This window comes from Daphnia magna, linkage group LG6 (assembly GCF_020631705.1).
Source record: "Daphnia magna isolate NIES linkage group LG6, ASM2063170v1.1, whole genome shotgun sequence".
In the NCBI taxonomy this organism is placed as follows: Eukaryota; Metazoa; Arthropoda; class Branchiopoda; order Diplostraca; family Daphniidae; genus Daphnia; species Daphnia magna.
The window spans coordinates 4,467,582-4,480,247 of NC_059187.1; the positions used below are offsets into that span (position 1 = coordinate 4,467,582).

The 12,666-nt window shown below is 44.3% G+C and overlaps 1 protein-coding gene and 2 long non-coding RNA genes across 6 annotated transcripts; 2 read left to right on the top strand and 1 right to left on the bottom strand.

Moving 5' to 3' along the window:
- Positions 1 to 155: 155 nt before the first annotated feature.
- Positions 156 to 2,298, top strand: LOC116924273. Its single transcript, XR_006648082.1, has 2 exons — positions 156 to 255; positions 1,572 to 2,298. It is a non-coding gene; the product is annotated as an uncharacterized LOC116924273 (long non-coding RNA).
- Positions 2,299 to 2,583: 285 nt separating this feature from the next.
- Positions 2,584 to 12,559, bottom strand: LOC116924262. Of its 4 annotated transcripts, none has more exons than XM_032930781.2 (6): positions 12,285 to 12,559; positions 11,862 to 12,218; positions 8,338 to 8,437; positions 7,596 to 7,810; positions 7,324 to 7,501; positions 2,584 to 6,943 (listed from the first exon to the last, which is right to left on the bottom strand). In XM_032930781.2, the coding sequence occupies exons 4-6, from the start codon at positions 7,799 to 7,801 to the stop codon at positions 3,917 to 3,919; spliced, it is 3,411 nt and encodes a 1,136-aa protein (XP_032786672.2). In that variant the 5' UTR covers positions 7,802 to 7,810; positions 8,338 to 8,437; positions 11,862 to 12,218; positions 12,285 to 12,559; the 3' UTR covers positions 2,584 to 3,916. The 4 variants fall into 4 exon arrangements, with proteins under 4 accessions (XP_032786672.2, XP_032786671.2, XP_032786673.2 ...); XM_032930780.2 differs by having other exon boundaries at positions 8,334 to 8,437; positions 12,285 to 12,557; XM_032930782.2 differs by lacking the exon at positions 8,338 to 8,437.
- LOC116924272 lies at positions 7,810 to 8,499 on the top strand. The gene is made up of 2 exons (XR_006648081.1): positions 7,810 to 7,973; positions 8,036 to 8,499. It is a non-coding gene; the product is annotated as an uncharacterized LOC116924272 (long non-coding RNA).
- Positions 12,560 to 12,666: the final 107 nt, after the last annotated feature.

The window sequence follows — 12,666 nt, forward strand, 5'->3', positions numbered from 1 at the left end:
CATTCCAGGAACAGAGTCGTGATCTGCTGAGCTTCATCGTCCGCATTTGTTAATTTATTTTCTTTTTGTTTTATTCTAGCGTGTTTTTTTTTTTTGGTTTTTTTAGAAATTGAAACCAAAACCACCCACGTGATATCCTCTTATTCCCCCCTTCAAATGGCGGCAGAACCGATCATCATCACGGGAGCAAGAAGACGTGCAACAACCGATAGGTCACGACCGACGGGGAAAATTCGTTTTCTAGAACGCAGACAGGTAAAGACTAAAGAGTTATGATGCCGAAAAAGAAACCGCTCGATTCACGGTGAGGCGTGAGTCACGCCTCCAAATAAGAAATCTGAAAGGTCGCTAGGCGAAGGGGGTGAACAATCAGAAAAATAATCCGAAATCATCTGGAAAAAAACAAAAAAAAACAAACTTGAAATGATTTTTTTCTTTTGAAATTATTGCGCACATCGGGGAGAAGGGGATTGGACGATATCACAATAACCATCACCGGTTTTTAGTTAAATTTCGTGTTTCGGGAAATGAGATCCCCCACCTAATCGGGTTGTTGACTGAGAAATTATAACAACGTGAACCATTCTTTTTATTCTCGTCAATCGCCCAGGTGAATCGAGTTTTCCTTTTTTTTTTTTGTTTCACGAATGATGATCGCGCATCGCTTGATTGTTATTTACACGGCACAAAAGCGTGTGTCTGCGGTTGTCATTCTAACACGCTCATCTCATCAACCCAAAATTTCCTCCCCTTTGTTCCCACTGAAAGAAAAAAAAAAAAGAGTTCTGTTTCGAAACACAAAAACGATGACGGAATTCAAACAGAGCAAACGGTTCTCTGTTCCCGCGCTCCAGTAGGATGATATCCATGAAAATGTCATCGACTCTCCCCTACATACTACAGTGCATATTAAATATTCCGCTTCCATCCGTTGCCTTATTTTCTGCGGTCAGGTATCGTCTTACGGTCACACCGGGCTTCTGAATCGTAGCACCGTGAGAATTTGTGTGTTAAGTCTCTTGGAATCGGAAAAAGAAACTACAAGATTCCGGTGGTGGTAATAGGAGGGCAGCGAAGGCTACGCTTACCGGGATGATCCAATTAGATATGCGTGTTTTCTTTTTCTCTCTTTATTACGGACTCCTTTTGCTAGCTATCACGTGACTTTTGCCTTGCTGAAAAAATAAAGAACCCAAATAAGGAAAAACTTTGGGCCCGATTTTCACTAACTTCAAATTCCCCCCCCCCCCTGTCCAATGGCATCCGGATCACGACGTAACCGAGCAACGAAAAAAAAAATGCGATTTGGAAGAAGGTTTTGGTCACGCTAGTGTAGGCCAGAGCCAGCCAGGTAGAAGTCTAATACAGTTGAATACGTAATACACACTCATCTTAATTCAATCAGTGGCTGACTTGCGGATGGAAGGTTTCGTCCTTGATTTCTTTCATTTTCTTGGCTTTTCTTTGCACATAAAAAGAAGCTGAAGCAACAAAGGGGCTACCCAATCAGTTTTTTTTTTCTCTCTTTTTACCTTCACGTTTAAAGAATTTCATTATTTCTCTTTCCACAGGATGTGTCGAAATTTGTAAGTGCGCTGTCGTCGCTGGAGCGTGAAACGCCATCCTCTCTACGTGGTGTGTAAATACACATTTTTGACGGTTTCCCAGGTGAAAGATGTCCTCGTCGAGCGAAACAAAACGTGGGTTCCTGTAACGTTATACGGGCAGCTGCATTATCCACGACGAAGACATGTTCTTTAATAAAACGATTCATTTAATTTCGTCTTGAGATATACCAGCAGGTAGGGCTGACTCATTTCTAATTTTCTTTACGGCATCGCATTGCAGTGGTCGAAACATCTGTTGAAGGAAGCGAGAAACACCATTTTATATTAGTTTATTACGTAGTCAAATGAATGGCCATCGTTCCAAAGAGGAAAAGAGATTCTATTCAATTAAAGACACACATTCAACGACCCCTTATATGTGGTACAGCAGTCATTTGTGAATTTTCTCTAACTGAACTCAATTGACTGTGCAATAAGTGACGCAAATGACTTTTGACTATTTCTATCGTCGATTTCATGTTTTGGAAGGACACATAAAATACCTGTGAAATCCGTTGGACGTCTTCGATACCTCCTGCTGTGACCTAAATCCGGGTCTCTTCACCAGTTACACGCATCGACCAAGTGAGAAGATAACGAGATCACGGTGTTATATCTCTGCTGCTTCCACCGCAGACCCTATTGAATTCTCAATGGAATCTTAAATCAAAATAAATTATAATAGATGCTGTGGCTATTGTTATTTATAGAGCTGTCGTATCTCCGTGGGCATCGTTCTTTATTTATTTATTTTTTTTTGGCTACACCGGTGGTGCAGAGATGTCTCGAGACAATTGCAAAAAAAACAAAAAAAACACGGGAGTTCGTCCTCAATTGACTGAAAACCGACAATGCCGGCCAAATGATCTGCACTGACAATAAGGCCATCCACTTGTGGGATTCTTTGACAATTATTATAGCCTCATTTCTTTTTTCTGGGTGGAGAGTAATTGACATCAAATTGGAGAACTTGACATGTAGGTCAAAGCATTTCCTGCGATGTGTATTTTAAACTCCGCACAGCATTAAATGCGTGTCTGTACTCGCGTCAACAAAATGCTGCGCAATCATCAGTTTGCTTAACCTGATTGTTGAAAAGAAGGTGGAGGCACACAGTCGTGAACACTAGCAGGAAACTCATTTTTCCCTTTATGTTTTTGACGAGTGGAAATAAAAACGTAGAATTATTATTAATAATTTCTTTTTTTTGTTTCGTTTCTCAAGTAGAGGGGTTACAACAGGATAATTCAATCACGGCCAATATGTATAAAAGAGGGATGCATAAAAAAGATATAGAGAAATCTCCAGCACGCAGTGTGAGTGGCGTAAAAAATCAAAAAAATGTGTTAATTAAATTTCAAATTAAAACGAATAGGTTCTTTGTTATACATGGAGAAATTTCCTTTTTTTTCTTATAGAAACACGATTATCATCATCAACATAGCCAATTTTGTGTGTGTGTGTGGAATGTATGTCGAAGCATAGGGAAAGAGAGTTGGTCCTCTCTTTATACTTGGCAATAACAAAACTTAATGAGAACATTAGTACAAGACACATATTTTATTACACGTCATACGACAGAGCCATCGCCGCTGCTGCGTGGCCGAAAATATTGCAACCAAAGTCCCGCAACTGCATCAATTTGTTTCCCGTTTCCCGGTTAGAAAAGTTAGCAATTAGAAAAGAAAAAAAAACCACCTCGTTACATGGATACCGAAGCGAATAATAATAATAAAAAAACGTAGCAAAATAATTATCAAAAAAAAAAAAAAAAGAGGAGGATGACGGCCGATTATTAGTAGACGAAAATGACGTGACAACTCCCGTAGCTCCAGTTCCGCTACAATGAATTTCTATGTCACTCAGTTCCCGTCTGTGATTTTAAATCTTTTCTTATTCTTTCCTTCGCTCTTAGCGGAGGATGAAGCTGACTGCCAAGCCATTGTCTCTAATTTTAGATTTTCTTTTTCGTTATCACTCAAAGATGTAGTCTACTGGGAAAGACTGGGAAGCCAATAAGAAATAAAAACGAACAAAGAAGAGGTTGAAGGAAGAAATTCAATTGCATCCCGCACTCGGCAACTTCCACCTTTTTTTTGGCGACATGACCTTTTTGTTGTTATTGTGGCACATTTAGATTGTGTCATGCCTCAAAAAAAAAAGGGCAGAAAGACAACTGTACAAACTTCCGGCCGGAATGCTTTAGTTCACTAAATCAAAGAAAAAAGCCCAACTTGCCTATAGTTAACCTTACAAGAGAAGAATCGTGTTTTATACTTAAAAAAAAAAAAAAAAATGGCCGCTGTTTCCTATTCGCGGGCACCGGATTCCGATTCGCTGGAAGAAATTCGTTCGTACGGGACGCGACGGGCGAAATCACGCGACGAATCGCTGCTGTTTGTGCTCGATCTGTCTCTTCCGGCTTCGCGTTGTGGCACATCTTCCATCACTTCGGTTGACGAGCGTTCCAGCATTGGCCTCCGTCCAGCTCGGTTATTCTGGCGGGACGAGGAAGCGGTGGAAAAATTCTCGCTTGCGTTGGAAACGCGATCGTAAGGCAATCGCTGTTGCCAATTCTCCGTAAACTCGGAAGTGCTACGAGCTAAAGACGGACGGCTCGTTCCGTCTTCAGAGTAGCCGTCCCATTCGTGCGGAGGCCGTCGATCGAGATGGTCCACCATTTCGCTGTGCATCGAACGATCCGCCGTGCTGCGCGGATACACGCTGGATCGCTGCGTGTTGGCGCTAGCTTCGCTCCAGACATCCGGATCACCTCGTGGACGGTACCGGAATTCGTGGTTGGTTACTGTGTGAGACGCAGTCATCCGGTGGTACTCCGCTTCATGAACGGGAGCTAAAGAGCTGCTGCGGCTGCTGCGCGGATCTCGGCGGTGAGGCCGGATGGGCTCCGAGTTGACGGTCGTCTCGGAACGAGTGTCGCTCGAATCGTCTCTGTTTGGATTGGGCGGCGCGGATAAGACGCGGATGATGACGTCCCATTTCTTGGGTTCAAATACACGCTGGAAGCGAGTGTCGCGGCGGATGCGCTCAAAGTCTTCATGAACGACAGCTTCCGTCAACATGGTGCGTAGAGTGGACTCGGTAGTGATGATTTGCTGCCATTTCTGACGATCTTCGATAGTCAAAATCGAAGTCGCATCGTCGTCATCCGTTATATATTCCGGAAGGGGTGGATTCAAGACGCGGACCAGAACGTCCCAGTTGGGAGGCGGAGGCTCGCTGATGGATCGAGCGTACTCCGATGGATCCCAGTCGGTACTCTCGCTCGGTACGCGAGGAGAATGGATGGGTGGATATTGGCGGATCTTGACGTCCCAATCCGGAGGCTGCTCCGTTGGTGGATTGGGTTCGGCTTGGCTCATTCCATCCCAGTTGGTAGATTGGCTGGGACTGCGTGGTTCGTAAACCGGAGGATACTGACGAATTGAAACATCCCAATCCGGCGGCGGTTGCGGATCAGCTTGGCTCATTCCATCCCAAACGGTGGAGACGCTGGGAGAACGGGGCTGATAAACGGGCGGATATTGGCGGATGGTGACATCGAAATCGGGTGGCGGCTGCGGTTCAGTCATGTGACTCATTCCGTCCCAATTGGTCGACTCGCTCGGAGTGCGCGGCTCGTAAACCGGAGGATACTGACGGATCTTGACGTCGAAATCCGGAGCCGGTTGCGGATCAACTTGGCTCATCACGTCCCAGACGGTGGATTCGCTAGGAGTGCGAGGTTCGTAAACAGGCGGGTATTGGCGGATGGTGACGTCAAATTCCGGTGGAGGCTGTGGCTCCGTCACGTGACTCATTCCATCCCAATTGGTCGACTCGCTAGGAGTGCGCGGCTCGTAAATTGGAGGATACTGCCGGATCTTAATGTCCCAATCCGGCATGGTCGACACGGTGGTATCGCTAGGCGAGCGCGGTGGCGGCTGGGCGGGCGGATGCGTGCGGATGGCCACATCCCAATTGGGTGGAAGAGGCGCCGGTTTCTTGCGATGGAGATACTCCGTCTTCTGGCGACGGATGCGCTCCTCCTCGTCGATGATTCGAGTCTCGGTGATGGTCTGCAAGTAGAGGTCATCCACTTCTTGCGTGCTGAGCTTGGGCGGCGGAACCGGACGTTCCGGAGTGGGGACAATCATCGTTTCCGTTTCTTCATCCTCCTTTACATGCCGGAACGTGTTCGTGTGCAGCTGGATGTCTTCGTTGATCACGAGCGTCCGTTCCGTTTCGTGATGTTCGGGAATTTCCGTAGTGACACGGAAAGTGGCATCCGGTTGCGGCCTGACGTAAGGACGACTTGATTTCAATACCATCTCGCCGACAGAGCGCGGTTGGCTTTCCAGCGATCGTGCCGGACTGACGGACCGTGGTTTGCGCTGGACATGAGCATAGCCAGGTGGTGGGCCCTCTGAAGCATCAGCTGGAGCATTCAATGGCGGAGATTCCATCAAAGTAGCCGACGAAACGGTTTGAATTTCCGATTGGCGCCATTCTTCACGTTCCAGGATGGTGGTCAAGGCTCTCTCCTGGGCTGTCAGGATGTTGGCCACACTGGGCGCTCTGCTGTCATCCGATGTCACCGATGATGGAGCCGGACTGCGATGGCGTTCCTTAACGCGGAAAGCAATGTCAAACGCTGGATCGACTCGCGGAATTGTGGTGGGCAGATTGAACGTATCAACGTCCAATTGATTGTGCGCGTCGGAGTAGACGCTGGACAGATCCGGATCACGCGATTGTCGGAGATGCGGAGGCACTTCCTCACGCTGAATGGAACTGACTGTGCTGTCCCGGCGGTAGCAGCCTCCGCCTTCTTCCATCTCGCTGCCGCTGCGCGATTCTGACGGATAGTCGCTGGGCAATGTGTCGCTGGATTCGACGATCGGTTGCTGATCGGATCCAGAACTGGAAGCGTGAGCTCGCGGGATTTTAAGGCCAGCGAACGGAGGGAATATCGTCTGATCCGTAATGCCAGTGATTTCTGAACCCAGTCCGGACGATGGGATGAGTCTGCGGCGACGGATGAGACGGATATTGCGCTGTTTCAAGCAAAAGTACGAGCAGGCGACACCGAACAGCATCATGGCCAGGAAGAGCAGCGCGCAAATGATCATCAAGATTTGCGGCTCGGCCAGCCTGTTCGGTACTGGGTCTCCAGCCGGAGTATTAGCCACTGAAATGGGCAATGGCGGTCCTAGTGGTGGAGGAACTATAGGCTCTGGATAGCGACAAACAATCGTTTTGACTTCGTCACCCTCCAATTCCAATGACGGATGGAAACGGACGAGAATGTTGTTGGTGAAAACGCGTGTCGGGTCCTGTTTGTGCACGAAAAGAAGCAGATGTCAATAATGTTGAGTTATTTTTAGTATTTCACTGGGTTTCCCAATTGCTAATGTATTCTCAAGTTGAATTAGTCCATTTTAGGAATCAAGGCCAAAGTCATTAGATTTCAAGCGACTCCCACAGGTAATCGTTTACCTTGAAAAAAAAAAGGGATTAGGGGTTCTTTTTTTTTTTCTTTCTAACGTTAACACAAAACCGCCCATAATCATGTTTGTCGGCAACAGATGTCTCTGCGGGTATTTATTAGACATCTGCCGCTATCGTGATTCAAAGGAAAATTCCCAATCTCCCCCGGGCCGAATGAAAAAGGATTTGCTACAATGAAAGATGTTTGACATGTTTATAAAATCACCTGAATGGTTCCACATCCGGATAGCGGGAATTCATAATGATATTTGGTGCCTCCTTTGCCGACAAAAGAGCAAGCGCTTCTTCGGTCGAAATTGGAATAGACGATTCCGTAAAACGGTTCGGGGAATTCGAGATCAACTTCCATAGCCCTTGAGGCACAACTCAAACTGGCGGATGACCTGTGTACGTTGCAATCACAATGAGACATTGAATGATTTAGTTCAACTGGTTTTCTCTTCCAAACGAGAAAACCCGATTCATTTGTACGAAGACCTGTTGGTGCGGATGATGTTGGTGAGGTCATCCAATTTCGTGACAACGCCGTCCAACGTCGCCTCCAGCGGTATACCATTGCCTTGGTACTCAATGTCGACACCACGCTCGGCGTAGTTGGACTGGGCCAAAGCACCGGGGATCCAACTCGGAGAGTGGAGCGCGACCATCGCAATCACGCTCCATGCCGTCATTAGGAGACGCATCGTGCCAGACTGAAATGAGAGAATGGAGGCAAAACAATAACAGCACGAGATAAGTATCATGTGATCCATGCGAGTTTTTTGTGTGATAATCAATGGAAAACAACAACAACTATTTCTAATTAGCGCTCGCAGTCACGTTTGGCCATCTAGCGGGAACGTGAGAGCCACTCCAGTAGGTGGTAGCGTGACTCATTAGCCAACGCAGCCATCTTGAACGCTTTCGTTTTTATACAGGTGGGGTATACAATTGCAAGTCGTAGTAAAATAGTTCCAGACAAAACGGAAGAGAAACGTTGAAAACGGACGCACCAGACAATGGGAACAAGAATTTGTTTTTCGTCTAATTGTTTTCTTTTACGATAACAGGACAAATCCCGCACACGTCCTTTGAAACTTTCATTCACTACCCGCATACAAATCCCTCGCTATCGTGAACACATATACACTATGTGAATAACTGTACTTTCTATATTTGTTCATTTTATGAACAACAATAATAATTGGTGAGAAACAAACGAAAGTCATAGCTTACCTACGTATTTCTGTTTCTTTTTGCTATTATTTCGATATCAGCAAAACTGGCTGCGCACAAGACCGGTTTTGATTTTCCTTTGTTACTTCTTCATCTTGATCCACCTGGAATATATATACATATATATTTTTTTTAGACAAAGAAGATAACAAAAAAAAGTTGGTGAGCACGAATATGAAATGCGACAGACAACACGGCACAAACTGTGGACTGGACGAGGCAAGAGTTTCGAATGTTTCGACAGTCGCACTGGGAAAACTACTGTGTCGGAAAGAAAAGTTGCAACAGCCTTGTACAACCGTAAATGGATGCTGGCGTCATCAACCTCGGTGTTTACATATAAGGGCACAGCATCTTCTTTCTTTTTGCTGCAGACAAAGATTTCGGTTTCCTTGATTTTCTGGGCACTGCCACCTTCTTGAGTTTGCGTGTTGTACAAAAACTTGGCAAGCGAACTCTTTTCGAAACTGACGCCAGCAGCTATTTTATTTTATTTTTGTTCCAGCATATTTCCCAATGGCAGTATGCAACCAAAACTAGCGGGTGGTTTTTTTTTGTTTAGTTTTCAAAGAATAAAAAATGTGTAAATAAATAAATTTTTTTTTTTTTTTTAGTTTTGGGGTGGGTACGAAAAAGGAGGGTCTTATACTATTTATTAGATGCAAGTCTTTTTTTTCTTTCTTTCTTTTTCGGGGAACGAATGAGCTGTCACGCTCATTCAAATTCAAGGTCGACGGCCTTAAAGTTCCTCCGCATCAGCGACGCCATTCCCGTGAGGCCGCACGCGCACTGGTTTTACATTATTTTCAAGAATTCAGATTTTTTCGGAAAAAAAAAGGAAAAAAGAAGGAGAATCAAATATAAAATGAGTACGTTGTACACACATATCCCGGTCTATTGAAGACGACAATTATCGCAGCTAACCGCAAAAACCCCGCATTAGAAAGTGAAAAAGGAAACATGGCCTGTTTTTTTCCGTATCTCTGCGTGCGTGTGTTCCAGTCTACCTCATTCCAAGACCTTGTTTCAGTTTTCCAAACAACGACCAAAAAAAAAAAAAACCCATAAAAATATGATGGATAAAGAAAATGAAACGCCCTTTTCGTGGAAGATGATTTCAACAATTTCGTGATCTCTTTCTCTCTAATTCTGATGTAGTGCGCATCGTTTAATGAGAGCGAGACTGATGGAGGGGGGAAATAGGCTACGTGCGTTTGTGGCATCCGGTCGTTCACCAAAAAAAAAGGAAAAAAAAAAGGACGTTAAGCTACTCTTTCCCGCATTCAGTTGTGTACGATGACAAAGCCTCCCAGCATGTTCGTGATGTCGGGAGAAAGCTTCTTTCTTGATCATGTACTGACGCGCAACAAAAAGTCTATTACTCACTGGCCGTTCTTTTCCCCTCATTTTATTGCACACACATACACTCAACATGTTGGCTGCTGTCTATCTGTTTGGCTCCTATAACTGGTTGATGGTGTTGCTAGACGCTTTCACCTTTCCGGCTCATCACATCCATTTTTCTAGTCACGTCGGCCCATCTGTGGAAACGTGAAGAGGTGATGGGCCGTACTGTTTTTTAGTGTGGAAAGAAAAACGTTTTCGATAAATGTCTAACGGTTTATGGCTTCTTCTTATAATGACATCCGCAAGCATTTGCCAGAGGCAGATTATAGGATATGCACCTGCATTCCGCCAGATTGGTCAGGGACACGATAAATATTATAATTGAACATGTTTAGAAAAGAAATCGAAAAAGAAAGGAACAAAATAAAATAAAACACGAAAGATTTCTTTGTTTGGGCCGTGGTTCCGGTTGGAATTCGCCTGAAAAAATCGTGTGATTTTTCTACAATAACAAGTTTTTTTTTGTTTTGTTTAAACACAAGCGGAGGTTGACCGCAGCACGAACAGCGACCACCCATCGAAGGAAATTTACCATAAAATCGAAAATATTAAAAAAAAAAAAAAAAACGAACAAGTTCCTTTCGCTTTTCTTTCTTCTTTTTTTGCGGAAAAACCAAAATGCCTCAATGTCCGACGGTCAGACTTCATCGAAAATCAAGAAGTGAAATGTCGACGATAATACCTTGATCCTTTTAAAGATATACTTGAGGTATGGACAATGCGGCTGACACGACAAAAATCACGCAATTATCAATGACGTATCATACTGAACACGAAAAACCAATGCAGTCATCACCTCCGCCCTAAATCTCGCGACTCGGCGTAGGCGTCACCATTGAACGGGACAAGTGAGGCCCCGCCCTGTCCTTCAACAGTCGAGCCAAGAGTTATCATCATCATCCGGTTGGAGCTAGACACAACAGCCGCACCTCTCACGCACAGCAAATATCATAAGCCTCAAGGTAAAGAACAAAAAACAAAAAAAGGGCCTTTTCTTTTCATTTTCTGGTGACACACCAGTATGACATCAACCTGTCAAAGAATCACAACACCTTTAGCCTTTGATTAAAGAGTCTATGGAAATTACAGAGCCACAATTATTCGTTCTCAAATTTCGAAAAGCAATCATCATGAGATAATGCGGTTTTTCAATGGCGGGGAATCGGGAGCAAGCGTGCGGCTTGGGTGATCCCTGTTGCGTTCAAAGGGCTTTTCGTGATCAGAATAACGGAGGGCGGAAACACACAAAAGAAAGGCAAAAAGTCTACCTACTAATTTTTCTCGTATACTATCTAGTCATCCATTGTTCCTTCCCTCGGAGGGGCTTGCAAGAGGCTAACTAACGAAGAAAGAAAAAAAAATTAGAGTTGAAAAGAAGAATATTAAGATTTTTTTTTCTTTCTTTAAAATATTATTTAACACTGCCTGAGGCGTCGTTTCACGTGACTGGACGCTTAACACACGAGTACATGAAAAAGGAAGACAAATAAAAAAAAAAAGTTAGGGGGGCGATATAAAAGAAAGATAGGAAAGATGGCTTCCGCCCTTCCAGGCAATTTCCCCGTAGGCCCGTAAAGCTCTTACTGGCCGTCCATAAAAAATGCATCACTTTTCCCATTTCTCCTGAATTTAATAACTTAACAATCAATGCATAAAAAAAAAACACTTTAACAGAGCTAGAATGAAGGTTCTAACTTTGCCATTTGGTTATCACGACGGTGCCAAAAAGTTGGAGCGTTCAAATCTCTGGACACGCGAACAAAAAAAAAAAAAAAAAAATACCCGGTGAAAGTTGCTCCGCTGGATCCAACCCAAACCTTCACCTCAATCGTTTCCTTTTCTTTTTTTGCTCTCTTCAGCCAATAAAATTCGTTGCGAAGGGAACCACACGTAGAAAAATGGAAGAGAGAAAGTGTTGCCTGCTGTCTCTGTCTCCTACTTTTTTGAATCGCATCAAAGAGGTGAAAGAAGAACGGGCTTGATTCATCCGCTTTAGGAAGAATAGAAAGTGAATGCCTCACTCGTATTGTGCGTTGTCTCTGACCAAGAATTTGGCTTTCCCGCACGCACAAAGGAATGTCTTGTCTAATCGAGATTCAAGAAAAATTGAAATCATCTCACCTGTGTCAAACGGCGAAAAATAATCCTTAATTATTGCGTTGTGTCATCCGTTGTCTTGAATCCAGTCAAGAGAAGTAGATGTTTCAATGACAACGAAGATAGAAGAGAGAGGGGGGCCACTCCGAGAGACACCTGCGCAGAGTGGTACGTAAAAATGCGACTGCAGCGTTACAGCGGCACCGACTGACTGACTGCAGGTAGGTAGAAGGCGGTTGGCTTGAGCAAGGCTGTTGAAGGCAGCAACGGACAGTCAGGTGCGAAAGAAAGAAAAAGAACTCGCATACAGAGACCCTGCGGGAGAGAGCGATGTTGGCTGTACTTTCGCATTGAATAACTCGATTCAACTTGAAGGGATTCCTTTTGCAAAGATATAAGACCGTTTAGTACCAGAATCTCGGGAATAAAAAATACTGTTGTTATTACACTCGGTTTTTTTTTATTGGCTTTGTTTTGCTATTTTGTGGACGAAGGTCTTTAGTTGATGGTGTAGTAGGAAGATATCCGCCACCTGTCGCGTCCCATTCATTGTTGGCTTAGGCCCAAATGTTATTGCGTAAGGCTCGATCTCCTGCAAAGAATAGAGCACAACGTAGCGCATTCTCGTGAAATTTGGTCATTACCTCAATTTTTGTTAGTCATTTCTTCTTTTAGGATTTGTTGAAATTTTGTTGCACCGATGCATCTCGAATCGTGCTGGCCATTTTGGCCGTTTTGTTAACGATCCAGTAAGAGGTTCTTTTCAAATCATTTCATTTTATTAAAAAAAAAAAGAAAAACTTAAAAAAAGGCTCCCTGTTGGTTACCA